The sequence below is a fragment of the Dipodomys merriami genome, unplaced genomic scaffold, assembly GCF_024711535.1.
Source record: "Dipodomys merriami isolate MVZ:Mamm:240054 unplaced genomic scaffold, mDipMer1.0.p SCAF_57, whole genome shotgun sequence".
NCBI classification, from domain to species: Eukaryota; Metazoa; Chordata; class Mammalia; order Rodentia; family Heteromyidae; genus Dipodomys; species Dipodomys merriami.
Genome location: NW_027206146.1, coordinates 4,740,254 through 4,767,907, shown reverse-complemented (window position 1 = coordinate 4,767,907; position 27,654 = coordinate 4,740,254). Strand labels below are relative to the sequence as shown.

Sequence of the window (27,654 nt, the reverse complement as noted above, 5' to 3'; positions counted from 1 at the left end):
GGTGTCAGGTTGTCACCCTACTCTTGACTGCTTCATGGAGTAGATGTTTGCCTGAGCTATGAATGAGCAAATGAGTGAGTAAATAAACCAATGAGTGAGTGAAAAGGAATATATGGCTAAAGCAATGCATGAGTGAATAAGCTAATGGATGAATGTTTCAAGAATGAGGGGCTGGGAAGGTGGCTCAGTGGTAGAGTGCTTGCCTTGCATGCATGAGGCCTTGGGTTCAATTCCTCAGCACCACATACGCAGAAAAAGCTGGAAGTGGAGCTGTGGTTTGAGTGGTAGAGCAGTAACTTTGAACTGAAGAGCTGAGGGACAGCGCCCAGGCCCAGAGTTCAGGCCCTACAACCAACAACAACAAAAAAATGAGTGAATGAATGAATAAATGTTTGAAGAATGAGTAAGTACATTGGATGGGCACTGGTGGTTCACACCTGTGATCCTAGCTATTCAGGAGGCTGAGAATTGAGGATCGTGATTCAAAGCCAGCCCGGAACGTCCATAAGACTTTCTTTTTTGTCGGTCTCAGGGCTTTAACTCTGGGCCTGGGGGCTGTCCCTCAGCTCTTCAGCTCAAGGCAAGTGCTCTATGACTGAGCCACTGAGCCACTTCCAGTTTTCTGGTGGTTTATTGGAAATAAGAGTCTCACAGACTTTCCCGCCTGGGCTGGCTTTGAACCATGATCCTTATATCTCAGCCTCCTGAGTAGCTAGGATTATAAGTATGAGCCAACTATGCTCAGCCATGAGACTCTTATCTCCAAAGAACCACGAGAAAACCAGAAGTGGTGCTATGTCTCAAGTGGTAGAGCGCTGGCCTTGAGCTGAAGAGCTCTGGGACAGTGCCCAGGCCCATAGTTCAAGCCCCATGACTGACCAAAAAAAAAAGTAATGGAGTAAATCATCAGAAATCCCATTACTCAGTTGTAGCCATTGCTCTTCTGTCCCTCTTGGGAGCTCTGGTGTACTCTGAGGATGACCAGGACAGCAACTTCTGGCTGGGACAAGTTCCTCCCTGCCCCCTGTCCTAGATCTCGTCAGGGAAAGCAGAAGTTGGGAGAGGATCTCTGCAGACAGAGCATTTCTGCAATTCCTCTTGGCCAGAGGTCCCAGCCAAGGCCCTGACATGCATCAGCTGCTCCTGCTGCTGCTCCTGCTGAGGGCAGGGGGCCAGGCGGACAGGCCAGGGCACCAGGTGGAGCCCCGAGGAGGGATTCCGCTCAAAGTTCCACAGCACCAGCTGAAGGTACAGGAGTTGGTGACGGTACAGGAGGGCTTGTGCACTCTGGTGTCCTGCTCTGTCCACTACTCCCAGGTGGGCTGGAACTACTCTGTGCCTGCCTATGGCTACTGGTACCGGAGAAAGAGAAATTCTAGTTTCAGTGCAGACCCCAGTGCTCTTGTGGCCACCAACAACCCGGACAGAAGAATGGCAAAGATTACCCGAACTACTGCTTTCCACCTTATTGGGGACCCAGGAGCTAATGACTGCTCCCTGAGAATCTCAGGAGCCCAGATGGGCGACAGTGGACGCTACTATTTTCGCCTGGAGAGAGGAGATGAGAAATTCACCTACAAAAATCCCCTTCTCACGGTGACTGTGACAGGTAAGGGACTGTCCCCATGAGGGAAGCTTGGATTGCGTGGGGACAGATGGCGGCCAGAGCCTGGGTGATTCGGGGTTCATGTGTATGAGAGGCTCACATGGGCCCCCTGTGCGTGTGGCTCTCCTTCTGTCCTCACCAGCGCTGACACAGATCCCCGACATCAACATCAAGGAACCCCTGGAGGCAGGCCGCCTCAGCCACCTGAGGTGCTCCATGCCTGGGACCTGTGAGGGGGCCCTGGCCCCTAACATCTCCTGGCATGGATTGGCCTTGAAGGCCCACAGCTCCCAGAATATCACAGTTATTCCCCGGCCCCAGGATCATGGCTCCAACATCACGTGTCGGGTGATCCTTCCCAGCACTGGGGTGTCTAGAGAACGGACTGTGCAGCTCAGTGTGTTCTGTGAGTGCCGGGGAGAGGATGTGGGGGTGCTGTGGTGTGGATGCATTGTGATTCCCCATGTTCCCATGTTGAAATCGGGTCCCCCGATTGGAGATGGAATTAGGAGGCCCCAGGAGGCCCTGTCCCCACCACCCACCAGTGGCAGCACAAACAGAAGCTACCACCTGGGAGGCAGCACCCGTCTCCCCCTCCCCATGCTGACCTTGATCAGGGGGTCAGGAACTGGGGAGCCGGGTGCTGGTAGTTCATGCCTGTCATCCTAAGCTACTCAGGAAGCTGAAGTCTGAGGATCGCAGTTCAAAGTCAGCCCAGGCAGAAAAGTCCTTGAGACTTTTTTTTTGGGGGGGGGGGTCAGTCATGGGGCTTGAACTCTGGGCTTGGGCACTGTCCTTGTGCTCTTCAGCTCAGCTCAAGGCGAGCGCTCTACAGCTTGAGCTACAGCACCACTTCCGGTTTACTAGTGGTTTATTGGAGGTAAGAGTCTCACAGACTTTCCTGCTCGGGCTGGCTTTGAACCGTGATCCTCAGATCTCAGCCTCCTGTGTAGTTAGGATTACAGGCGTGAGCCATCAGTGCCTGGCTTCTGTGAGACCTTTTTTTTTTTTTTTTTTTTTTTGGTTCCGGTCATGGGGTCTGAACTCTGGGCCTGGGCGCTGTCCCTCAGCTCTTCAGCTCAAAGCTAGCACTCTACCACTTGAGCCACAGCACCACTTCCGGCTTTTTTCTGCTTATGTGGTGCTGAGGAATCAAACCCAGGGCCTCATGCATGCGAGGCAAGCACTCTACCACTGATCCACCTTCCCAGCCCCTCTGTGAGACTCTTATTTCCAATGAACCACCAGAAAATCAGAAGTGGTGCTGTGGCTAAAGTGATAGAGCATTGTCCTTGAGCTGAAGAGGGACAGCGCCCAGGCCCAGAGTTCAAGCCCCATAATTGACCAAAAAGAACAGGGGACAAGTTTCTGTCACTGATAAGCCTCCAGACCTGTGCTAGTCTATGGCCAAGTGGGCCCCTGAGAGAAGGGCTCAACCTGCAACCTGAAGGATACAGGGCCTCCCAGCCTCTCGCCCCCCCCCCCCCAAGCCCAAGGCAGGGACATTGGTCGGGTCAGGTCTACTTCCTGTTTTGTGTTCCTGGTTCCTGGATGGTGGTGCGAGGTGGGGGTGGGGGCTGTCAGCCGTGGACCTGGCCCTCACTGCATCTCTCTGTCCAGATGCTCCTCAGATGGTGACCATCAGCAGCAGTGGAGGAGGTGACACAGGTAGGCTGGCCATCCCTCTTAGGAGGGCAGGATGGGTCCCTGCCAGCTGTGAGTGGAACTGTCTAGTGGCTGGAATGGGTGGAGTGATGTGGAGGGGGTCTATTTCTGATGGATGGGAGAAAATTGAAAATTGGTGTGTGTGTGTGTGTGATCCTCAGATCTCAGTCTCCTATGTAGCTAGGACTACAGGGGTGAGCCACTGGTACCCAGCCTTTATTTTTGTTCAGAGTGTGGCTTGAAATCTGGGCTTGGGCACTGTTCCTGTGATCTTCAGCTCAAGGCAAGCGCCACTTCTGGTTTTCTGGTGATTTTTTGGAGATAAGATTCTCACGGACTTTTCTGCCCAGGCTGGCTTTGAATCACGATCCTCAGATCTCAGCCTCCTGAGTAGCTAGGATGACAGGTGTGAGCTACTAGCACCCAGTTCCGGCTTTTATTTTTGAGACAAGATCTCATTTTGTAGCTGAGGTTTACCTCAAACTCCACTGCTCCTGCCCCTATATCTGTAGTGCTGAAATGACAGGTGGGAAGCACCCAGTCCGGTCTGTACCCTCATGTCTCAGGCTCTTGTGAAAGTGCTCATTCTAGTTGAGCTCTATGAAGGCGAATCTGCTTTATTTAGTTATTTATTTATTTTGGTCGGTGGTGGGCTTGAACTCTGTCCCTCAGCTCTTCAGCCCAAGGCCAGTGCTCTACCACTTGCTGCAGCGCCACTTCTGGTTTTCTGGTGGTTCATTGGAGGTAAGAGTCTCACGGACTTTTCTGCCCAGCCTGGCTTTGAACTGCAATCCTCAGATCTCAGCCTGCTGAGTGCTAGGATTACAGGTGTAAGCCCAGGCCCCCGGCCAATAACACTTTTATCTCCAATAAACCACCAGAAAACTGGGAGTGGCACTGTGGCTCAAGTGGTAAAGCACTAGATGTGAGCTGAAGAGCTCAGGGACAGCGCCCAGGCCCAGAGTTCAAGCCTCACGACTAACAACAACAACAAAAAAAGCCTCACGGACTTTCCTGCCTGAGCTGGCTTTTAACCACGATTGTCAGATCTCAGCCTCCTGAGTAACTAGGATGACAGGTGTGAGCCACGGGCACCTGGCGAAGCAGAGGATTTTGATACTGTAGAACTTTCCTTCTCGCTCTCCTGTCTCTGCCTAGAGTCCCAAGGTAACACGACCTGCATGGACGTCCGCAAAGGCCAGTTTCTGCGGCTGCTCTGCACTGCAGCTGGCCAGCCTCCCCCCACTCTGACCTGGGTCCTCAGGAACCAAGTCCTCTCGAGATCAAATGTCACCAACCCTGGAACCCTGGGGCTGGACCTGCCTGGGGTGAAGGTCAGGGATGCAGGGCGCTACATCTGCCACGCAGAGAACAGACTAGGCTCCCAGCACCGCACCCTGGACCTCTCTGTACAGTGTGAGTGGACCCTAGGGGGGCAGGGGAGGGGGTGGAGAGAGGTCAGGGGAAGGACAATGGAGGAGTCTGGGGAGGGGAGGGCAGGGGGCAGGGCCCCACAGCTTCCAGGGCCCAGCAAGCCCAGGGCCTCGGTTTGTGTGTGAGGCGCAGGCAGAGGGAGCCCTGGCCATTGTGTCTCCATTGCAGACCCTCCGGAGGCGCTGACAGTGACCGCTTCTCAAGGAAACAGCACAGGTGACAGGGGACACAGGAAGCCGGGCCTCTCGTGTCCTTTACTGGTGGGGATGGCACCCCACATCTCTCTTTCCCTCCCCTAGAGCTGGAAATCCGCAGGAACGGCTCGTCCCTCCATGTCCTGCAGGGACAAAGCCTGCGCCTGGTCTGTGTCACCCACAGTCACCCGCCGGCCACGCTGAGCTGGGCCCGGCGTTCCCAGATGCTGAGCCCCCCCTGGCCCGCGGAGCCTGGGGTGCTGGAGCTGCCTGTGGTCGAGGCAGAACATGAAGGAGAATTCACCTGCCGGGCGCAGAACCCACTGGGCACTCTGCACATCTCCCTGAGCCTCTCTGTGCACTGTGAGGAGGGGACACTGAGGCCTGGGGGGGGAGACAGGGGACATCTGCTGACCCTGGGCATCCCACAGCCCCCCACAACTGCTGGGCCCCTCCTGCTCCTCGGGGGGGGGCTGAGGGCCAGTGGCAACACCCCAGTCACCATTACCTCCAGTAAAGCCAGGTGGGACAGGGGGGAGGGGTGCCGCTGAAGCCCTGGGGTAGGGGTGGGACTCAGCTCCAACTCAGGCTCAGCTGCAAGGCCCGGAATGTGCATAGGGCCCAGATCACCCCTGTCTTGCTGCCCCAGGTCAGGGAACCTGGAAGCAGGGTTTAGGATTATGGGGAGTTTTGGGGGGACACAGGCTAGGGCTAGTGGCCAGAACAGGCAGGCAGAGTCCCTGGTCACCAGAATGCCTGGCCTGTGGCAGGCTCAGGGAGGAAGAATGGGAGGCAGAGGTGTGTGGACAGTAAAGGTTCTGGGGTTTGGGAGGGGGAGAGAGGTGTCACCCTCAACCCTGCTGCTCTGTAGGGAAGGCAACTGCGACCAGGATGTTCACCCTGGGGACTGTGTGTGGAGCTGGCGGGGCTGCCATGCTGTTCCTCTGTGCCACCCTCATCTTCTGTCGGTGAGGGATCTTAGGGGGTACAGCGGGTGGGGGGGGCATACAATTCCACCCAACCCCGCTGGCAGCTCTGGCCAGGGCCTAGCTTTGAGCATTGGGCCCAGGCCAGAGCGAGGGCAAGCCCAGGCCTGTGCTCACCCCAGCTCCAGCTCCTGGGAAAAGGGTCCCCAGGGGTCACCCAGAGGTCATCTGGCTGTTCCCCAATCCCCAGACTCTTTAGGGCTACTAGTGTCCTGCAAGCAGAGGTCCTGTGGTCCCACCCCAGGCCCTGAGCCCAAGGGGGACTGAAAGGGCCTGGCCCCTCCTCTTCAGGATGAAGACCCGCAGGACGGAAGCTGCCAGCCCACCCGCTACTGTGACAGTTGCCTGCTGCACCCCAAGAACCACCTGGAAGGTGAGGAGCAGCTTGTGTCCATCTGGACTGCCTGATCATCTCCCAGGATGCCCAGCACCATACTTCTGATGATGGTCTATGGCCTAGACCAGATAGGCTCTGTGTGTGTGTGTGTGTGTGCGCGCGCGCGCACATGCGCGCACACACACGTATGCGTGCATGTGTGAGTGCATGCTGGCCTGGGACTTGAACTGAACTTGTCTCTTAGCTTTTTTTGCTCAAGACTGGTGCTCCACCACTAGAGCCACACTTCCCCTTTGGACTTTTTGCTGGGTTAATTGGATGTAAGAGAATCTCTCATGGGCTGGGAATGTGGCTGAGTGGTAGAGTGCTTGCCTAGCACGTGTGAAGCTCTGGGTTGGATTCCTCATTAGCATATAAAAATAGAATCAGATTTGTTTGAGCTAGCTTCAAACCTTGATCCTCAGATCTGAGTCTCCTTGGTGGCTAGGATTACAGGCATGGACACCTGTGCCTGGCTCCCAGTTAGACTTTTGCTTCTGGCCGCCATCCATGGACCCAGTCCCCAGCCCAGTGGCTGGGAGCCTCTCCTGGCCTGACTTCCTGTCCACTGCCAAAGCCCAGGCTGCCCAGGCAGGCCCCCTCCCACTGCTGCCTCCTTGTTTCTCTCTGAACCTTAACCCTCGTTCCTTCCTCTGTGATACAGGGTGCCAGCCAAAGCTGTTCCACAGGGCAGAGGTCCTCGGAGGTCAGAATGACCAGGAATTGAGTCTTGCTCTGACCCCCTGATCAGAAGTGTGGCCGGGGTAGTGACTAAGCCCCCATCTCCCCAGCTGGGTTCTTCTCAGTGGACTCCTGGGAAAAGATTTTATGAAACCTAGTCAATTATCAGGAGGCAGGCACTGAATCTCAGCTAGGTTTGGAATGAATAAATGAGTGCATGAATGAATGATGCCTAGCTAATGTTGGGCAAATATCAGATGAAAAACGAATTTCCTGGATTCTTCTGTCTTTCCCCAGTCCCCATTACCAGATTTGATCCTTTTCTCCCTTCCCCCCCTCCCTGCCCCCATCTAGAGTCACATGAAGGAATCCAGGCTAGCCTTCCCACCACCTGCTGTGGCCAGGCCCACCAAGGAGGAGGAAGAGCTAGACATTCATTATGCCTCCCTCAGCTTCTCTAGGCTGAGGCCTGCAGAGGCTTGGGACTCCAGTGACTCCACCACCACGGAGTATGCAGAGATCAAGATCCACAAGTGAAGGGCTGGGAAGGTGGCTCAGTGGTAGAGTGCTTGCCTTGCATGCATGAAGCCCTGAGTTTGATTCCTCAGCACCACATAAACAGAAAAACCCAGAAGTGGTGCTGTGTCTCAAGTGGTAGAGTGCTTGCCTTGAGCTGAAGAGCTGAGGGATAGCGCCCATGCCCAGAGTTCAGGCCCCATGACCGACAAAATAAAAAGATCCGCAAGTGAAGCACATGCCATGCGAGGCACCCAGGTGATGGGCAGGGGGCCTCTGATCACCATCAGCAGCCTCTCCCTGCGCACCCGACACCAGGGACCCATCTGTAAAGACACCAGGGACCCATCTGTAAATCTGGCAGGCTTCGTGAGACCCCAAAAGAGGTGACTATTGTGGGCCCTGCAGGGCTGTGCCTGCACCAGAGCCTGAGTCTCTCCGATGACAGACTCTTGCACATCCTTGGTGTTGATGGCTGGGGGGCCCTGGATCCCCCTACACACCCCCAGAGTCTCTTCAAACAATCCTTTGGTCCTCAAAATTAAACATCTAAGCATGTAAATTGCTTATCTCCCTTAAAATTCTAGTTTCTTGGTCTTTCTTTTTTGTGCCAGTCCTGGGGCTTGAACTCAGGGCCTGGACTCTGTCCCTGAACTTCTTTGGCTCAAGGCTAGCACTCTACCACAGCACCACATCCGGCTTTTTGTGTATGTGGTACTGAGGAATCGAACCCAGGGCTTCATGCATGCTAGGCAAGCACTCTACCATTGAGCCACATTCCCAGCCCTCATTTTTTTTTTGGGGGGGGGTCAGTTGTGGGGCTTGAACTCAAAGCCTGGGCTCTGTCCTTGAGCTTTTTTCTACTCAAGGCTAGTGCTCTACAACTTTGAGACACTTATGGTTTTCTGGGGGGTTAATTGGAGACGAGTCTTACGGGCTGGACATTGGTGGCTGATGCCTATAATCTTAAGTTACTCAGGAGGCTGAGATTTGAGGATCATAGTTCAGAGCCAGCCCAGGCAAGAAAGTCCCGTGAGACCCTTATCTCCAATAAACCACCAGAAAAACAGAAGTGGTACTTGGCTCAAAGTGGTAGAGTGCTTACTTTGAGGAGTCAGGCTCCAAGTTCAAGCCCTACGACAGACCCCCCCAAAAAAGTCTCTGGACTTTCCTGCCTGGGCTGGCTTCAAATCTTGACCCTCAGATCTCAGCCTCCTGAGTAGCTAGGATTACAGGTGTGAGCCACCAGAGCCTGGTGTCATTTTGTCATTTAGCAGATTCACTTCTATAATTTCTTCAGTTGTACCTGTGCCCACACATAGTGCCGGTTTCTGTGGCTTTACCCAGCTTCATCAGTCCGGTTTCCCCGGGGCATATCAATTGGTGAAAAATCAGATACCACCTTCATTGTAGGCCAGGCGTTTGCCACGCAAGGCCTGAGCAGCAACTGGACCCTCAGCGGCATCTTTCATCTCCCCAGCAACCATTTCTGATAAGGAGGGCACTGAGAAAAAAAAAACATCATTGCAATTTTTGTTTATTTTGGTGTTAAGTGTTTGAACTCAAGGCCTTACACCTATTTAAGCAGATTCACAGCTTAAGCCTGGCTCTCAGGCCATTTGGCTTTCTTTTTTTCTTACTAGTGCTAGGGCTTGAACTTAAGGCCTGTTATCCCTGTGCTTGTTTTTTTTTTTTGGTCGGTTGTGGGGCTTGAACTCTGGGCTTGGGCGTTGTCCCTAAGCTCTACAGCTCAAGGCAAGCGCTCTACTGCTTGAGCCACAGCACCACTTCCGGCTTTCTAGTGGTTTATTGGAGATAAGAGTCTCACAGGCTTTCCTGCTGGGGCTGCCTTTGAACTGTGATCTTCAGATCTCAGCCTCCTGAGTAGCTAGGATTACAGGGATGAGCCACCAGCACCTGGCTTCCTGTGCTGCTGCTGCTTCTTTTTTTTTTTTTTTTGCCGGTCATGGGGCCTGAACTCTGGGCCTGGACTCTGTCCCTCAGCTCTTCAGCTCAAGGCTAGCGCTCTACCACTGGAGCCACAGCACCACTTCTGGCTTTTTTTGCTTATATGGTGCTGAGGAATCAAACCCAGGGCCTATGCATGCAAGACAAACACTCTATCGCTGAGCCACCTTCCCAGCCTCTTCCCTGTGCTCCTTTTGCTCAAGGTTGCTCTACCACTTGATCCACAGCTCTACTTCTGACTTTTTTTTGTGTTTAACTGGAGATGAGTGTCTCACAGACTTTTTGCCTGGGCTGGCTTCCAACTGAGATCCTTAGATCTCAGCTTCTGAGTAGCTAGGATGACAAGTGTGAGCTACCAGCGTCCAGCTTATGGGTTTGAAGAAGGTCTCACCATGTTACTCAGGCTGACCTGGAACTCTTCAACTCAAGTGATCCTCCTGCTTCGACCTACTACGTAGCTGTGACCATAGTAATATACCACTGTGTCAGGCAAATCTTTGAATCTATGAATGAAAGATGGAATGGTTAGATGGAAGATTGAGGAAATAGAGGGAATAGATGAATGGAAGAAACAGCTAAACTTTACCCCTCCCTCCCCCCCCCCCCCACAAAAAAGAACTTTTCTAGACATGGACTCTGGAAGCTCAAATAAAACAATTTATTACTAAAACCTAGTGGTACGGGGGAGAAGGGGAGGCATGGGGCCTCTGGAGGGCTGCTGTCCTCACTGCCCACAGCCCCTGGCTGCTGGAGACCACAGGAGAGGCAGGAGGAAGGCTGACATTACCAGGAGGGTCACTCAGATGGACTGGTATTAAACAGGACTAAAGAAATGCCTGGAATGCACATTCGTGGGATTTTGCTAGAAGCAGGTCTCCAGTTCACATTACTTCACTCTTTAGTTGAAAGTTCTGGAAAACAATAAAAATGGGTATTAGTGTCATATTCATTCAGAGATACCCTGGTAGTGTCAGGCCGCTACCAGGGAGTAGGGACACAGCCATAAGTGACAAGTTCAGCTGTTCCAGGACATGTGGGGTAGGGGGTGGGGGTGGGGCTGGTCTGACCTCTGGGAAACCCTCTTTAAAGTCCTGGGTGGCAAAGGTGAGGGAGAGGACAGAGAGATGAAGATGCACAATCCCCACCTGGATTCTACCTAAGGCACTATGTGGAGGTCAAGGGGGTCGTAGGGTGATGCCCGCAGGTCCTGCAGCAGGGCTTCGAGATTGTTCCTCAGTATGGCATAGGGTGGTTTCTCGTCATACTGGAGGTTCATCACCACCCTCAGGTACTCCTTCAGGGTCTCTGTCAAAACATCCCAGTATGGGAGGAGGCTGAGAGGTGCCCCCGGCCCAGAGCTGCACCCACAGGTCACTGGCAGGAGCACCCTGGGCTCCGGTGTTCCATAGCACCCTTTAACTCAGTGTTTCTTCTGTGCAGAGAATGTCTGTTTCTGCCTCCAGCTTAGAGAAGCACAATCCCTTCAAAAAGGGACATTACAGTGATAAGAAACATCTCCCAAACTGATGCATTGATCGACCAATCAAGCAATTCAGTGGGTAATGATAAGTGTTGGCTTATTATATTGGCCAAACCAACAGAGCACAGCTATCAAAAGCAGCTGCTGTAGGCCTGTGGTGTGTCAGAACAGGGGAGACAGGTGCCAAGGTCAAGTACAAAAAATAGGGTACTGCGCAAAATGGATTAAGGTGAGCTAATTTTCTGGTGTGGTTGTGCATGCCTCTAGTCCCAGCCACTCAGGAGGATCACCAGTTCTAAGCCAGCCAGGCAACATTAGCAAGATCCCATTTCAAAAGCAAAATATAGCTGGGCGCCAATGGCTCACGCCTGTCATCCTAGCTACTCAGGAGGCTAAGATCTGAGGATCATGGTTCAAAGCCAGCCTGGGCAGGAAAGTCCATGAGACTCTTATCGCCAATAAACCACCAGAAAACCAGAAAGGCTCAGGGACAGCACCCAGGCCCAGAGTTCAAACCCCAGGACCAAAGAGAATAAAAGCAAAATACAAATACGTGGCAGAGGACTAAGCAGAGGGCTAGAAAGAAATGAGAACTTTTTTTTTTCTTTCTTTTTGTGCCAGTACTGGGGCTTGAACGCAGGGCCTGATATTTTTGTTGTTGTTGTTGGTTGTAGGGGCTGAACTCTGGGCCTGGGCGCTGTCCCTCGGCTCTTCAGCTCAAGGCTAGTGCCCTACCACTTGAGCCACAGTGCCACTTCTGGCTTTTTTCTGCTTATGTAGTGCTGAGGAATTGAACCCAGGGCCTCATGCATGTGAAGCAAGCACTCAACCATTGAGCTAACTTCCCAGCCCCAAGGACCTGGTAGTATCCCTGAGCTCTTCTGCTCAAGGCTAGTCCGCTACCACTTGGGCCACAATTCCACTTTCAGTTTTTTGATGATTAAATGGAGAGAAGAGTCTCACAGCCTTTCCTTCCTGGGCTGGCTTTGAACCTGGATTCTCAGATCTCATCCTCCCGAGAGGCTAGGATTATGGGTGTGAGTCTACTGGTGTCCACATCAAAACCTCGAATTTTTTTAATTTTTAATTTTTATTTATTTATTTTTTGCCAGTCGTGGACCTGAACTCTGGGCCTGGGCGCTGTCCCTCAGCTCTTCAGCTCAAGGCAAGTGCTCTATCGCTTGAGCCACAGCACCACTTCCGGCTTTTTCTGTTTATGTGGTGCTGAGGAATCGAACCCAGGGCCTCATGCATGCAAGGCAAGCACTCTACCACTGAGCCACCTTCTCAGCCCCAAAACCTGGAATTTTTTACAAAAGAAGTCCATCCCAAGATATAGCTAGCCCCTGGTCCTGTGCAGGGCCCACCTGCGCCCTCCCTTTCCAGGCTGTACCTGAGGGCTTGACACAGCGACCACACAACCTCACGAGGGGCTCTGGGTCGTCGAGATACCTGGAGGAAGAGAATCTCAGGTGAAAGGTTGTCTAGAGAAGAGAGAAGAGCAACCTTCCAAGACATACCCACATTCCATCCTGGTTATTGGAGGCTGTGAGGCTTCTCAAGGTACCGTGAACACTGAGTCCATGGGCCTGGAATTACAGCTCCCTTGGGAAAGCAGACTGTGGGGGAGGGGTGTCCCTGGACCCTCTGGCTACTGCATTCCACCAGCTAATCAATACCTAGCAGTAGCCAGACACAGCAGTACACATCTGTAATCCTAGCACATGGAAGGCTGAGGCAGGACTGCAAGTTCCAAGCCAGCCTGGGCTACACATACCATCTAAAAAACAAAACAAAACAAAACAAAAACAACAGAGGGACTACCTGCCCCACACAGACATTCTCCTTCTCTTTTTCCTTGAAACAGAAAAGCCTGAAACCCATTGATAAAGCCCCGTCTGCTATTTCGTGTCAGCTCCACACCTCCCCTGGTCACTGGCCCTAGTCTTCCCTGCCTCTGTCCCACAGTCCCCAGCTTCATCCTCCTGTTCCTCGATGCTCTGCCTCATGCCCTCGGCCCTGAGCCTCGTTTCGGCCTTCCCCTAGATCATCATTTTCCTTCTCCCTTCGGCCCTCTGCACAGGAATCACAGTCCACCTGCCCAGCAGGGGCCTGCACACCAGAAAGCCTGTGGGAGTGAGGCTCTTTGTTTTATGCATGTCCCGCCCCCCCCCCCCCACCATGTGCAAAAGCACTGAGTACACAGTTGCTCTACCACCCACACCACTGGGTCCTGTTAAGGGACCACTGCAGGGTGTCAGGAAATGAGCATGTGGTAGCACCACCCCATCATGGTCTTTTTTTTTGTCGGTCGTGGGGCTTGAACTCTGGGCTTGGACACTGTCCCTCAGCTCTTCAGCTCAAGGCAAGTGCTCTATCACTTGAGCTACAGTGCCACTTCTGGTTTTCTGGTGGTTTATTGGAGATAAAAAGAGTTTCACGAACTTTCCTGCCCTGGCTGGCTTTGAACCTCAATCCTCAGATCTCAGTCTCCTGAGTAGCTAGGATTACAGGCATGAGGCACCGGCCCCCGGCCCCCGGCCCCCTCATGGTCTTTTTGGTTACTGCACTGAGGCCGGTTCTACTGCCTTCAGGGATGGAGGGCATCGCCTCCCTCCTATTACCTCCCCCTGAAAGTCTCCGCAGCAGAAGCCTGGGCTGGAGCTCTGCCATTGCTTTCTCCTGCACTGTGACCTATCTGACCTACAGCAGGGTGGAGGGTGCAGATGGGCTCTGGGAAGCCCGGAGCTCTGGGTCTTCCTTCAGTCTCCACTTCTTTAGGTAGCAGTCAGCTGTCTTCTGGAAAACTCTCGGGCAACTGTCACCCTTCAAGTCTGCACCAGATCTCAATCCCACCCCTGTACCTCCAGGGCTGCCCAGGGTCCAGCACACCCATCCCTGGTGCTGAACCCCAGTGGCAATGGCCCGTGGACCACCTGTGCACTGTCCTTGGTGCTGAGCCCGGCCACAGCCTGCACCTCACCCGGCGCATTGCCGCTGTCCTTGGTGCTGAACACACAAGGCACCCAAAGCTCAGGCATCTAGTGGTTCACAAAGCTGAACCCTGGGCCCAGCTCTTCCTTCAGACTTCCCACTTTGGCATGGAACATTCTGAGGGTGTCCCATGCAGGAGTGAAGCAGTGATTCTGGGCTGTGGGAATGTTGTTTGTGCTGGGCCTCACCTGCAGTCTGTGAATGAATGAGTCACAGGTCTCCCCCTACCTCCACCCACACCATGCCCAGCACCCTGAATCCTTCCCCAGCCTGTGATGTGGTACTACCCAGACCCCATCATACAGAGATCACTGAAGCTTGTGGAAGTAAAGCTGCTTACCCAACACTCCACAGTGCTGGGCCTGACTCAGACCCCAGGCTTCAGCCTACTGGCTAGAGCAGGGCACATGCCTGAGGATGCAGGCTCCTATGGCTCTGTGCATGCCCCATTCCCTCCCCGTGTTCAAGGGTGCTGGGTGCTGCAAGCCCCCACACTCACTTCTGTTTCTGCTTCATGATGCCCTCGGCGTTGGGAAGGCAGTTTGTCCATGGCAGGGACCCGTACAGCCACTTCAGCATACAATACCCCAGGCTCTGGAGGTCGCTGCGGCGGGAGGGCCCTAGGGAGGGGGAGGGGGTGTCAGCACTGCCTGCCCTTCCACAGGAAGTATAGCCCAGTGCTGATCCTCCCACCCTTACCACAGCCCCGGTGCACGTCCAGGCTGATGAACTCCAGGTCCCCCTCATGTGGTCTCCTGCTGCCTTCTGTGTAGGCTACGTGTCTGCCACTTGGGCAATAGCGGAAGGAGAAGCCATAGCCCACCAAGGTGACCTGTGGGCATGGGACACACAGATAGGTTAGGAGGGCAGACTGTGGGCCCATGTGAAATCCATTCATTACAGATGTTGTGTCCAATCCCCATTGCTGTGACAGTATCTGAGCAACCTGAGGAAAGAGAGGACTTATCTTGGCTCACGGTTTCAGAGCTTTCTGCCCAGGGCCAGCTGCCTGGGGTCCCAGGGAAGGCAGAGTATGATGGTGGTGGGAGTCTGATAGAGGAGGCTGCTCTCCTCAAGGTGGCCAGGAAGCAGAGAGATAAAGGAAGGCTGGGACAAGCCATACCCTTCAGAGGCAGGACTCAAAGCTGGGGTTGTATCTCATGCCAATAATCTCACTCTTCAGGAGGGGGAGGCAGAGGATCATGAGTTGGAGGCCAGCCAGGCCATCCTGGCAAGACCCTACCTCAAAATGCCACAAAAAGGGAAAACAGATAGGAGGGGGAGAACAATGGAAGGGGTGACTCTGACCAGGAAACATGGGACATTCCAACGGAGACGTTAAATGGTAACCCCTTCTGCAACCCTTTCTTTTAAAATTTTGGTCGTGAGACTTGAACTCTGGGCCTGGGGGCTGTCCCTCAGCTCTTCAGCTCAAAGCTTCACCACTTGAGCCACAGTGCCACTTCCGGCTTTATGGTGTGTAATTGGAGGTAAGAGCCTCATCGATGTTCTTACTTGGGCTGGCTTTGAACCGTGATCCTCAGATCTCAGCCTCCTGAGTAGCTAGGATTACAGGCGTGAGCCACTGGCACCCAGCTCTACCACCTTTTGAAGTTCAGAAATAAAATTTTAAGAGGCCTGCCTACAATGAGATATTTCCTCCACTGGGGCCCAGCTCCTAATTTCCACCACCTTCAATAATCCCCATTGCTTTATGGCACAGATGGATTCCTTCATGGATGAGCTCCCAACATACCTCACTCCTCTCACCCCCTCCCACCCCCACACCTGTCTTTGTCTTTTCCGTTGTTGGTCAGAGCCTGGGCACTGTCCCTATGCTCTTTTGCTCAAGGCTAGAGCTCTACCACTTTGAGCCACAGCTCTACTTCCAGTTTTTTGGGTTTTTTTCCCCCAGTCATCAGGCTTGAACACTGGGCCTGGGCGCTGTCCCTCAGCTCTTCAGCTCAAGGCTAGCACTCTACCACTTGAGACACAGCACCACTTCTGGGTTTTTTTATGTGGTGCTGAGGAATCAAACCCAGGGCCTCATGCATGCAAGGCAAGCACTCTACCTCTGAGTCACCTTCCCAGCCCCTACTTCCAGTTTTCTGATATATATATATATTTTTTTGGTACTGGGAATTGAACCCAGGATGTTGCGCTTGCTAGGCAAGCCCTTTGCCACTGAGCTACATCCCAGCCCTGATGTTTTAACTGGAGATGAGAATCTCATACTTTCCTGCCTGGGCTGGCTTTGAACCATGATCCTCAGATCTTAGCCTCCTGAGTAGCTAGGAATATAGGTGAGAGCCATCATTGCCTGGCTTATGGATTTTTTTTTTCTTTTTTGCCAGTCCTAGGGTTTGAACTCAGGGCCTGAGCACTATCCCTGAGCTTCTTTTGCTCAAGGCTAGCTCTCTACCACTTGAGCCACAGTGCCCCTTCCAGCTTTTTCTGTGTATGTGTTACTGAGGAATTGAACCCAGGGCTTCATGATGCTAGGCAAGCGCTCTACCATTAAGCCACATTCCCAGCTCCTGTGGATTTTTCTGTGCACTACTTTTTACCCATTGTTTATCATCTTTCTAGTAAGTTGCTTGTCTCTTCTTAGTCCAAGGAATCCCTTATATGTGATGGATGGCAATCCTTTGTTTGCAAGAAGCACTGTGAAGCCAATGGAGATTTGCAGGTGGGTAAGATCCTGAGCTCAAAGAATTTCAGAAGTGTGCAGGTAGGGGTCAGGTGTGGAGGGGACTGGCAGGGACTTACCTGACTCAGATCCTCTGGATTCACAAAGACACACGCAGCTGTCAGATTTCCATGAACATACTCGCTTTCATGGAGGAACTCCAGGGCATCCAGCTAGAAAGAGAGTGCATCAGGTAGGCCTGCCTGTCACAGAGAGGCTCTGATGCAGAGGTGGATGGGGGACCCTCACTACTAGGCCTGGAGGGAGGTGGGGGGCGTTGTTCAGCACTGCATGTGGCTTGTCTCACTCTGGCAGCCCTGGGACATCCACTGTCCTAGGTCCCCAGATAATAATGGCCAAGAGGCTCTCTCCACATACCCAGCAGTGTGAGGGCCTCCAGGTGGCAGGTCGGGAATGCTGCCCCGGAAGTGCAGTGAATTAGCAACCTGAGCAAGGAGGATCTGAGCCTGCCCAACTCAGGCACCTACCAGGCGGCAGGCCAACTGAAGCACACACTTCTCTGACACAGCATGCCTTGGGCTGTCATCCAGGGCTGACTGAAGGCTCCGCCCCAGGCTGGGGAACACCAAGAACCTGGACGACAGGAGAGCAGGACTTAGAAGCTGCTTCTGCTGAAAGTTCTGGCTCCCTGCTTGGGCCTGCAAATATTCAAAGGGAACTAAAAGCAGGACAAAAACGTGGCATCCATCGCTGCCTCCATTCTGTTCTGAGCGATCTCTCTACGGGCTCCTCGGTTTCCTGGAAGAGCAGTACAGAATGGATGGATAAATGTCTTGGTGAGGTATGTGTCTGTGTATGTGCACATGCGCAAAAGTGTCGCTACTATTAGTTTGAACTCAAGGTCTGGGTGCTATACTTTAGGTTTTTCCGCTCAAGGTTAGCACTCTACTTGCACTACAGCTCCACTTCCAGCTTTTTGGTGATTAATTGGAGGTAAGAGTCCCACAGACTTCCCTGCCTGGGCTAGTTGGGGAGCAGACCTCATATGGAGAACACTAGAACTGGGCCTCCCACAAGCATCCCAGGGCATGGCTTGCACAGGGGAGGGAGGAATACAGACCCCAAGGGAAGATGGTAGCCAGGGCACTGCAAGGCCCTGCACCTGGGTGACTGAAGGATTGAGAGTAGCCAAGCCCAGGCAGAAGGCCCACTATGGGACTGGCAAGGGGGGCAGGGGCTCACCTGTATTTGTCCTGGTGAACACCAAAACCGATGCAGGTGGGGATGGCGAGCAGCGGGGTTGAGTTCAGCTTCTTCCATTTGTTCACTGGGGGAGGTGGGTGCAGGGTTACACCCCACCCCCACCCTGTCCCAGAAACCTCACACCCATAAAACAGAAGTGAAAAGTGACGGAGCCTAGGTAACCCTGGGTCTCCTTGTTGGAGACACCATCTATGTGAGTAGGGAAAGGGTGCACATGAGTGACTCAGTAAGGTTTGTAACCCATGTCTACAGGCGACTTCTGAGAAAGCACATATAAATCTGGAACAAATGGAAGGATAAAAACTATGCAGAGCTGGGAAGGTGGCTCAGTGGTAGAGCGCTTGCCTTGCATGCATGAGGCCCTGGGTTCTATTCCTTAGCACCACATAAGCAAAAAGAAAAAGGCTGGAAGTGGCGCTGTGGCTCAAGTGGTAGAGAGCTAGCCCTGAGCTGAAGAGCTGAGGGACAGTGCCCAGAGTTCAGGCCCCCCAAAAAAAAAAATAAAAATAAATCAGAATTATGCAGCATGGAGCTGCTGGCTCTTGGTACTCAAGAGGCTGAGATCTGAGGATCAAGGTTTGAAGCCAGCCTAGGCAGGAAAGTCTGCAAGACTTTTCTCCAATTAACCATTAAAAAGTTGGAAATGGAATTGTGACTCAAATGGTAGAGTGCCAGCCTTGAGGGAAAAAGCTAAGGGACAACGCCCATGCCCTGAGTTCAAGCTCCAGTATGGTATGAGCCAAGCCATTTGCCCTCTGAGGCCCAAGGGTGACAGGAGTCAGGCGGGGGGGGGGGGGGGGGGGGGGGAAATAGAAGAGCTGCACAGGTGCATCAGGTGCATCATCCACGCAACAGGGGAAAGGCTAGAAGCTGTGAGCAAGCTGGTGGCCCCGCCCTTTCCTGTGGAATACCTTGCAGAGGCTTGGCAGCCCTCTGGAAGAAGTTCTGCTCATTGAACAGGCGCCCATCCTTGGCATCCTGGTGGGGATCAGAGTGCAGATGTCACATTGAACTCCCTTAGACAAGAGCCCAAGTCACCACCGTTACCCCAGAGGAGTACCAGGGACCACCAAGTTCTTCATGTTCCCACATGAGGACTGAACTGCCCAGGGCTGTCACACATAAGTCTGGCTCAGAGGCTGTGAGCTCATTCTAAGTACTCCCAACTGATTCCCTTTTTCTGTTAGGATCCACAAGATTTCCCTAGACAAGCTGCCTACAGTTAAAACTACATTTCCCAGGATCCTTTTTAACAAGGCAAAAATCACAGGACCAGGTTCTAGCCAATGAAGATATGGACAAAAGAAATGTGATATTCAGGTCATTCCCTTAAAAGCCTAAGATGCATCACCCTTACATGTATACTTATTAAGCTGTCTACTTATCCTGCCACCTCCCCCCTCCTCCCCGGGAGCTCCCTGAGGGCAGGAACTAGTCCAGCTGTCTGTGGCTATGCCCTGTCCAGGGCTCCAGTGCTCCTGACAAGCCAGAGGCACCCTGGATCTGTGCCAGGCCCTCCCAGCTTACAGAGGTATTCAGAGCTCAATGGTCTTTCCTCTGAGCTGCCCACCTACTACCCAGTGGCCAACTCACCAGTTTGAGGGAGAAACGATGTTTTGCAGCCCTGGACCTTGACTGGCAGGGGAAGGCAGAGGCAGGCTCAGCTGTGGAGGAACAGGTGTGTGTGTGTGTGTGTGTGTGTGTGTGTGTGTGTGTGTGTGTGTGTGTGTGTGTGTGTGTGTGTGTGTGTGTGTGTGTGTGTGTGTGTGTGTGTGTGTGTGTGTGTGTGTGTGTGTGTGTGTGTGTGTGTGTGTGTGTGTGTGTGTGTGTGTGTGTGTGTGTGTGTGTGTGTGTGTGTGTGTAGGGGGTAACCAGGGTTGTGGCTTCCAAACCTCCTGTGTGTGTGTGTGTGTGTGTGTGTGTGTGTGTGTGTGTGTGTGTGTGTGTGTGTGTGTGTGTGTGTGTGTGTGTGTGTGTGTGTGTGTGTGTGTGTGTGTGTGTGTGTGTGTGTGTGTGTGTGTGTGTGTGTGTGTGTGTGTGTGTGTGTGTGTGTGTGTGTGTGTGTAGGGGGTAACCAGGGTTGTGGCTTCCAAACCTCCCAGCAACAATTTCCTAACTGGGAAAGGTCAAGGTCCTAACTGGGAACGGTCAAACTTATAACTGGGGAAGGTCAGGGTCATTGCTCCCAAACTCTCCAGCAGTCAGCAGCAGCTCCTCGATTCCCACAGGCAAGTGCACTCCTGGTGTTCAACACCCACTTCTGCCTATTCCCTCCCTGCCCTTTTTGTTTTGGTTGGTCATGGGGTTTGAACTCTAGGCCTGGGTGTTGTCTCTGAGCTCTTCAGCTCAAAGCTAGCACTCCACCACTTGAGCCACAGTGCCACTTCTGGCCTTTTCTGTTTATGTGGTGCTGAGGAATCAAACCCAGGGCCTCATGCATGAGAGGAAAGCACTCTACCAGAACCACCTTTCCAGCCCCCTTCTCCCCATTTTTGCACAGGAAATAGTCTAGGACCTTGTGTATATTAGGCAATTGCAAGTAAGTCACGCCCTCAGCTTTTTTTGTCTGATTTGTTGTTATGGTAAGAAAACTTGGCAGAGCTTTATTGAGTAAATAAGCAGGCAAGCAGACAAACAGGCAAAAAGCAGACAAACACACACAGAAGGGCAGGGGTACACTCTAACAGAGTGTGTGTGCGGGGCTGGGAAGGTAGCTCAGTGGTAGAGCGCATGCCTTGCACGCCAGAGGCCCTGGGTTCGATTCCTCAGCACCACATAAGCAAAAAGAAAAAAGCCGGAAGTGGTGCTGTGGCTCAAGTGGTAGAGTGCTAGCCTTGAGCTGAAGAGCTGAGGGACAGAGCCCAGGCCCAGAGTTCAGGCCCCATGACCGGACCCAAAAAAAACAAAACAAAACAAAACAAAACAGAGTGTGTGTGCTCTCATAGGGAGAGATACCCTGATTTTGTTGAGACTGGATCTCACTAATGCTGCCCAGGTTGACCTACAACTGTAACCTTCCTATCTCCACAGTGAGGTGCAGGGCTCCCTCCCCATTCTCTGTGCTGAGCGCCGGGGCCCCGTGTACCTTCATAGAGAATGCCCTGGTCATCCCTGCTCTGGAAGTCCCCCAGCTTCCAGCACTGCCCGCTCTTGTCTGTCAGCACCGTCCCTGTGGGCAAAGCCTCGAGCGAGGTGGTCACTCGGCTCCGCTTTAGTGTCTGAGGGCTCTGCCTGTTGGCCTTTGGGCTGCTTTTGGGGGTTGAGGATCTGCTCCGGGCCCCTGCAGGAAGATGGAACCCGTAGAGAAAAGGCAGCATTAGGGGCTGGGCTGAGGCTCAGTGGTAGAGCACCTGCCTTGCAGGTGTGAGGCTTGAGATTCAAACCCAGTACCATCAAACAAATAAAATGCAAATACAGGGAATATTTGGAGAAAAAAGTTGTTCAGGGGAAGAAAACAATCACAATGTTACTTGCTCAGTTAGTCATTCATTCATTCAGCAAATGTTTCCTTAAAGGTCAAGATGTTTGTGTGGTGATTCAGTGGAGTCAGAATCACCTGGAACTGCCCCCCACCCCCAGGACCCCCTAGTGTGAGGAGATGGTGCATACAGTCTGATATAAATGTGTCCAGTCAGACAGATACTAGAGCCAGAGACCAACAGTAACTGAAGGAGTCAGAGGAAGCTACCTGGAGAAAGGCACATTACAGCTGAGTCTTGTTGGATGAGTATAAGTTTGTTTGTTTGTTTGTTTTTGGTTGGTCGTGGGGCTTGAACTCTGGGCCTGAGCACTGCCCCTCAGCTCTTCAGCTCAAGGCTAGTGCTCTACCACTTGAGCTACAGTGCCACTTCTGAGTATAAGTTTTTTGCCATGGGGAAAAGGACATTATAGATATTGGCCTCAAAGCAAATGGAAACAGGACTTGGCCCTAAGCTGAGTAGAAAGAGGACCCAGAAATGTGTTAAATGGACACATCACCCACCTCCTGCCCACTGTTTCCCCCCCATGGCACACAATGGCCAACAAGAATGTGGCCAGGCCATCCTGGAGCCAGATGAGAGTGGTGCATGATGGGAGCAGTGGGGGCTATAGTGAAGATGAACAGGAGGGAAGGCTGGAGGTGTCAGAGGGTCCTGGCAGGTGGCCAGGCTGACAGCAGCTTTGTCTCACACATTGTCAGATGACCCATCCAGAGTCAGACGACTTCCAACTCTTACCTTTGGCCTTCCCAGGGGGACTGAAGATCTCTTCAGACTCGGAAATGTGACCATCAGAGAGGAGGGTTGATCTGCGGCAGGGAACAGCGTGTGACCATTTCACTTTCTTGGGAGAAGTTTCAGAACTGGAGCTGAACTCTTTCCTTGAGCCTAAAGGCAGACCAGACACGGACCATAGTTATGAAATCATTGGGTTTCAGCAAAGCAAAAACATGCACTCATGTTCAACCATGTTCTTCCTTTTGACTCAGCTTCCTGCTGCTTCTTTCATCAGTGTCAACAACCATTCCCTTCTTTTTCCTTTTTTTTTTTTTTTTTTTGGGGGGGGTCGGTCGTGGGCCTTGAACTCTGGGCCTGAGAGCTGTCCCTCAGCTCTTCAGCTCAAGGTTAGCACTCTACCACTTAAGCTACAGCACCATTTCCAGTTTTCTAGTGGTTTATTGGAGATAAGAGTTTCACAGACTTTCCTGCCTAGGCTGGCTTTGAACCGTGATCCTCAGATCTCAGCCTCCTGAATAGCTAGGATTACAGGCGTGAGCCACAGGCGCCCGGCTTCCATTCCCTTCTTTTATTTATTCTCTTATCCATGGGGCCTAACGCCACCATCTGTTAACTCTGTGCCTTCTTCTAGGTAACTGCTTCAGATGTCTTACAGTTCACTAACTTTCACTTTAGCTATGTCTAGTCTGCCATTTAAACCATACACTGAATTTGACTCTAATAGTGTATATCTATCTATCTACCTGTATAGATATATAAATTTACATGCATACACACATATATGTATTTAAAAACGCACATGTGCCATCTCCTAGGTGTCAAGTGGGCATTTGGCTGTATTTGGATTGAGTTCAGGGAAGGAATGAGATAAGAGACAGGAAGGTACGCTCTTCTACACACAGCAAGGGTTATTGAACCAAGGACTAGGGACTTTTTCTCTGTCAAGGGCCCTTGGAATACATGTAACAGTCATTCCTGGGCCTTACAAATGATCAACCCAGGCAAGCGGGCCTCGCAGCAGTATACATATCTGTGTCACCCTGTGCCAAGTGATTCTGAGGGCCAGATACTGCCTGACAGGAGTGGGTAACAAGAAGATTCCCAGCTCTGGATCGCTGGGGCCCATGAGAAGCCCAGGGACCATGTGTGCAAGCAGAACTGCTGGGCCTAAGTCCTAGGCTTCACGAGGGTCTGGGCAGTGTCTGTCCTCCTTGCACCACACTCTAGCACCTCACCATGCAGCAGGAATATGTTCTCAGCTTTCTTCTTTCCTTTCTTTCTCCCTTCCCTTCCCCTTCTCTTCCCTCCAAGTTAGCCTTGAGCTTGCGATCCTCCTACCTCCACAAGCTGAATGCTAAGATCAAAGGCATGCCCGAGCACACCCAGCTAAATCTACTGTGTCCTCACCTTGGAAGGATGATTGAAATTGGCTGACACAGCTCGATGACCCCTCATGTTCCTCTGTAGGCAATGGGCTCCCACAGTACGGGCAGAACTTGAATGTTGCTTTAACACTTTTGCCACAGCCTGGACAGAAGGAGATCATGCTACAAAACAGAGAGGAGAGTGAGACAGGGAGCTGACACTGCCATCCCTGCTGCTGAGCTGTCATTCCAGTCTTCCACAGTGACACGTGACCCAATTCAGTGAGCCTGCCTTTACCTTATCTATCTATACACTGCAACTCGGACCCTAGGCACTGTCCTGAAGCTTTTGTGCTCAAGGCTGGTGCTCTACCACTTGAGCCATAGCTCCATTTCTGGCATTTTTGGTGATTAACTGGAGAGAAGAGTCTAGTGGATTTTTCTGCCCAGGCTGATTTTGAATCATAATCTTTAGATATCAGCCTCCTGAGTAGCTAGGATTATAGGTGTGAGCAACCAGTGTCCAGCTTCCATTGTTTGTTTATTTTTTCTTTTCTTCCCTCCCCCCGCCCCCCCACTCGTCGTGGGGCTTGAACTCTGGGCCTGGACACTGTCCTTGAGCAGTTCAGTTCAAGGCAAGCACTCTACTACTTGAGCCACAATGCCACTTCTGGTTTTCTGTTGGTTTACTGGACATAAGAGTTTCATGGACTTTTCCTGCCCAGGCTGGCTTTGAACCTTGATCCTTAGATCTCAGCCTCCTGAGTAGCTAGGATTAACAGGTGTGAACCACAGGTACCCGGCTCCACTGGGTCTTGTTTCACTCCTTGTGATTCTCCTATTTGTACTTCCCTGTGTTACTGGATTGACAAGCATGTGTGATCAGATGCAGCCATTGGTTGAGATGGAATCTCTCTCTCTCTTTCTTTTTCTTTTGGGTCTGGTCGTGGGGCCTGAACTCTGGGCCTGGGTGCTGTCCCTCAGCTCTTCAACTCAAGGCTAGCGCTCTACCACATGAGCCACAGCGCCACTTCTGGCTTTTATCTTTTTGCTTATGTGGTACTAAGGAATCGAATCCAGGGCCTCATGCATGCAAAGCAAGCACTCTACCACTAAGCTACCTTCCCAGCCCCAGAGATGGAATCTATTAAGCTACTTTTTCTTTTCTTTTTTTTTTTGGTGGTTGTGGGGCTTAAACTCTGGGCACTGTCTCTCAGCTCTTCAGTTCAAAGCGAGAGCTCTACCACTTGAGCTACAGCACCACTTCCAGTTTTCTGGTGGTTAATTGGAGATAAGAGTCTCTGGGGGACTTTCCTGCCTGGGCTGGCTTTGAACCGTGATCCTCAGATCTCAGCCTCTTGAGTAGATAGGATTTCAGGCGAGAGCCAACAGCGCCCGGCCTTAAGCTACTTTTTCTTGCATGAGTTGGCCCTGAACTGCAATGTTCACTCAGAGAGGTGGCAGTGGCAGGAGTGGGCTGTGGGTGTGAGCAGACCTCAGGGATCATGAGCCCCAGGGGACAGTACCTTTATGGACCCACAGTCTGGTCCTTGCTCTCACTGAACTGGAAACTCCATCCTGATGATGGCCTGGAAGGGAACAAAGGAGCAGGCACAGACTCAGGCTCACTACCCAGGTCAGAGTTAAAAGGTTAATATTAACTGAGCACTGGACAAGAAGTCCACCTTTTCTTCCTCCTCCCTACTTCCCCTCTTTCTGTCCCTCCTACATAATTACTAGTTATTATTTTTGCCAGTCCCAGGGCTTGAACTCAGGTCCTGAGAGCTGTCCCTGAGCTTTTGTGTTCAGGGTTAGTGCTCTACCACTAAAGCCATTTTTGGGTTTGGGGCTATTTAATTGGAGATAAGAATCTCACAGACTTTCCTGCCCCTGGTGACTTCAAATCATGACCCTCATATGCCAGCCTCCTGAGTAACTACAATTATAGATGAGAGACAGCAGCACCTGTCATACCCAACTTTATACTGGTGGAGAGAGGATGTTGCAAGTTTTTTGTCTGGGTTGACTTCAAACCACCAGTACAATGGTTGGGATTTAATTTGCTGAGGTTTAACTGTATTTTTTTTCCTTTTTTTTTTTTTTTTTTGGTCAGTAGTGGGGCTTGAACTATGGGCTTGGGCACTGTCCCTGTGCTCTTCAGCTCAAGGCAAGTGCTCTACCTCTTGAGCCATAGCACCACTCCCGGTTTTCTAGTGGTTTATTGGAGATAAGAGTCTCATGGACTTTCCTGCCTGGGCTGGCTTTGAACTGTGATCCTCAGATAACAGCCCCCTGAGTAACTAGGATGACAGGTGTGAGCCACTGGCACCCAGCTAACTGTATTTTTTTTTTTTTTTGGTCTTTTCTTTTTTGGTACTGGGGATTGAACCCAAGACATTGCACTTGCTAGGCAAGCGCTTTGCCACTGAGCTATATCCCAGCCCTTTCTGAGGTTTGAATCTGGCTTTTGCCCATGTACTGGGGTCATGTTGAACAATTATTATTGGATAATTGTTTTTTTCTGGGATGGGGATTGAACCCAGTTTCTCATACATGCTAGGCAAGCACTCTGTTTCTGTGTAATATTCTTAGCACATGCAGGGGACATACTAATCAGGCTAGCAGACTAACCCATCCAGGTACATTGAGAAAAGAAATATCTTTTTTTTAAATTGTAGATAAGTCATCTGGCCTATATAAAATATAAACTATCTTAATGACTCAGCTCCATTCATTTCTAGCCATGTGGTTCCCAAGCAGTTAAATTAACTCCTACCCCAGACATTTGTACCTGTGGCTCCCTCTGCAACAAATGCTCCTCTCACTATAGCTGGTTTGCTTTTCATTCTTCAGGTCTCACCTCAACAGTTCTTCCCTGACTACTACATAAAAAGTACAGCCCCTACACACAATGGACACAATGGACTTCCCTCATCATTAACATTCAGTGACGTCTAACACCGGTTCATATTTCCTTGTACTAATCAGCTGGTGCTGGATGTGTTTCAAACTCCAGAATTACTGCTGGGTGCAGTAGCTCCCACCTATAATTCTACACATACTTCAGAGGTGATCAGGAGGATTGAAGTTTAAAGGCCAACCTGGGACTCGGTCAAATAAAATGGGTGTGGTGGCATGCAGCCTGGACCTCAGCCATCTGGGTGACCTTATGTAAGTATGCAGGCAAAACCCTAACTGAAAAACAACTAAAGCAACAACAACAACAAAGTGAGGTGGCTTGCACTTGATAAGCAGGTGTTCTACCCCTTGAGTCACACCCCCTACTCTTTTCTCCGTTTAATTATTTGTTTGGCCTGGGGCTAGCCTCCGACCTAGATCTTCCTGGACTGCCTCCAGAGCTGGCTGGGATTCTTGGAGGCACTGTGCTCAGCCTTTTGTTTGCAATGGGATCTTGCTAACCTTTCTCCCAGGCAGTTCTTACACCTCGTTCCTCCGGATCTCAGCCTCCAGAATAGATAGGATTCCAGGCGCGAGCCACCGAAGCCTTATATACAGAAAGAGCTTAATAAATATGGGAAGAAATGGGTTTCTGAGAGCTGAAGGCAGAAGGTCGCCTTGCCAGCTCAGGACTTAGACCAGGTTCAGATCCTCAGGACAGTCTTTTATTACTGGTTTGTCCTTTCATCAAAACATTCCCTGACAACGCTAGGTCTCAACTTCAGTGTTCCTCTTTGGTTCCAAGTTACAACACCGTAAAAGGACGGGCAGTCGCCTAGGTGACGGCCTACGCAGAAACGCCATGACGTAGTCGGCGTGGAAGACACTAGTAAACCCCGCCCACCCAGACAGACCCACCCACCCCCCTCCGCCCGTCCTTAAAAGATGAACTGGGTTCACTCTAGACGACCCCCGAGCTTCCCGCCCCCGCACCCGGGGCGCCGCCTCCCACCAAGGGCTCGGCTGGCGTCACTGGGGCCGAGGCCGAGCGGTGAAAAGGGATTAGGGTTCTTCCGGCTGGTCCGCCCCCCTCTCCCTTCCCTCCAGTGCCTGAGGAGAAGGGGTTCGGGTTCTTCTGGCTGCTTCGCCCCGCTCTAATCTCCCCCTGTGCCTGAGGAGAAAGCCGAGGTACAGGATTTCAGCGGCTTAGGCCCCAGGGAGTAGGACGCCAGGACTCACCTCAGTAGCCCCGCGGAAACTTCCGCTAGGGCGGGAGGCGCTGCGCGCGCATCCTCCACCCGGCAGCCGGACCCAGGCGCGCAGGCGCAGATGACTTCTAACGGCCGCGTGCGCTCACCGGGG

The 27,654-nt window shown here is 52.1% G+C and overlaps 2 protein-coding genes across 6 annotated transcripts; one reads left to right on the top strand and one right to left on the bottom strand.

The window, feature by feature from the left end:
* The first annotated feature begins 1,114 nt into the window (after window positions 1-1,114).
* LOC138812765 (sialic acid-binding Ig-like lectin 16) lies at window positions 1,115-8,039 on the top strand. Of its 2 annotated transcripts, none has more exons than XM_070000915.1 (9): window positions 1,115-1,609; window positions 1,749-2,012; window positions 3,227-3,274; window positions 4,430-4,687; window positions 4,874-4,921; window positions 5,005-5,262; window positions 5,771-5,867; window positions 6,177-6,258; window positions 7,297-8,039. In XM_070000915.1, the coding sequence occupies exons 1-9, from the start codon at window positions 1,129-1,131 to the stop codon at window positions 7,477-7,479; spliced, it is 1,719 nt and encodes a 572-aa protein (XP_069857016.1). In that variant the 5' UTR covers window positions 1,115-1,128; the 3' UTR covers window positions 7,480-8,039. The 2 variants fall into 2 exon arrangements, with proteins under 2 accessions (XP_069857016.1, XP_069857017.1); XM_070000916.1 differs by lacking the exon at window positions 7,297-8,039 and adding an exon at window positions 6,926-7,285.
* Window positions 8,040-10,061: 2,022 nt separating this feature from the next.
* Vrk3 (VRK serine/threonine kinase 3) lies at window positions 10,062-27,623 on the bottom strand. 4 transcript variants are annotated; one of them, XM_070000917.1, is made up of 16 exons: window positions 27,532-27,623; window positions 26,815-26,899; window positions 24,921-24,983; window positions 23,438-23,577; window positions 22,031-22,180; window positions 20,899-21,093; window positions 19,407-19,477; window positions 18,725-18,791; window positions 17,793-17,877; window positions 17,078-17,183; window positions 16,670-16,762; window positions 14,600-14,732; window positions 14,400-14,520; window positions 12,300-12,358; window positions 10,572-10,731; window positions 10,062-10,337 (listed from the first exon to the last, which is right to left on the bottom strand). In XM_070000917.1, exons 4-15 carry the CDS (start codon window positions 23,574-23,576, stop codon window positions 10,583-10,585), a joined length of 1,368 nt encoding a protein of 455 aa, XP_069857018.1. In that variant the 5' UTR covers window position 23,577; window positions 24,921-24,983; window positions 26,815-26,899; window positions 27,532-27,623; the 3' UTR covers window positions 10,062-10,337; window positions 10,572-10,582. The 4 variants fall into 4 exon arrangements, with proteins under 4 accessions (XP_069857018.1, XP_069857021.1, XP_069857020.1 ...); XM_070000920.1 differs by having other exon boundaries at window positions 10,583-10,731; XM_070000919.1 differs by lacking the exon at window positions 26,815-26,899 and having other exon boundaries at window positions 27,532-27,620.
* Between the last annotated feature and the right edge of the window lie 31 nt (window positions 27,624-27,654).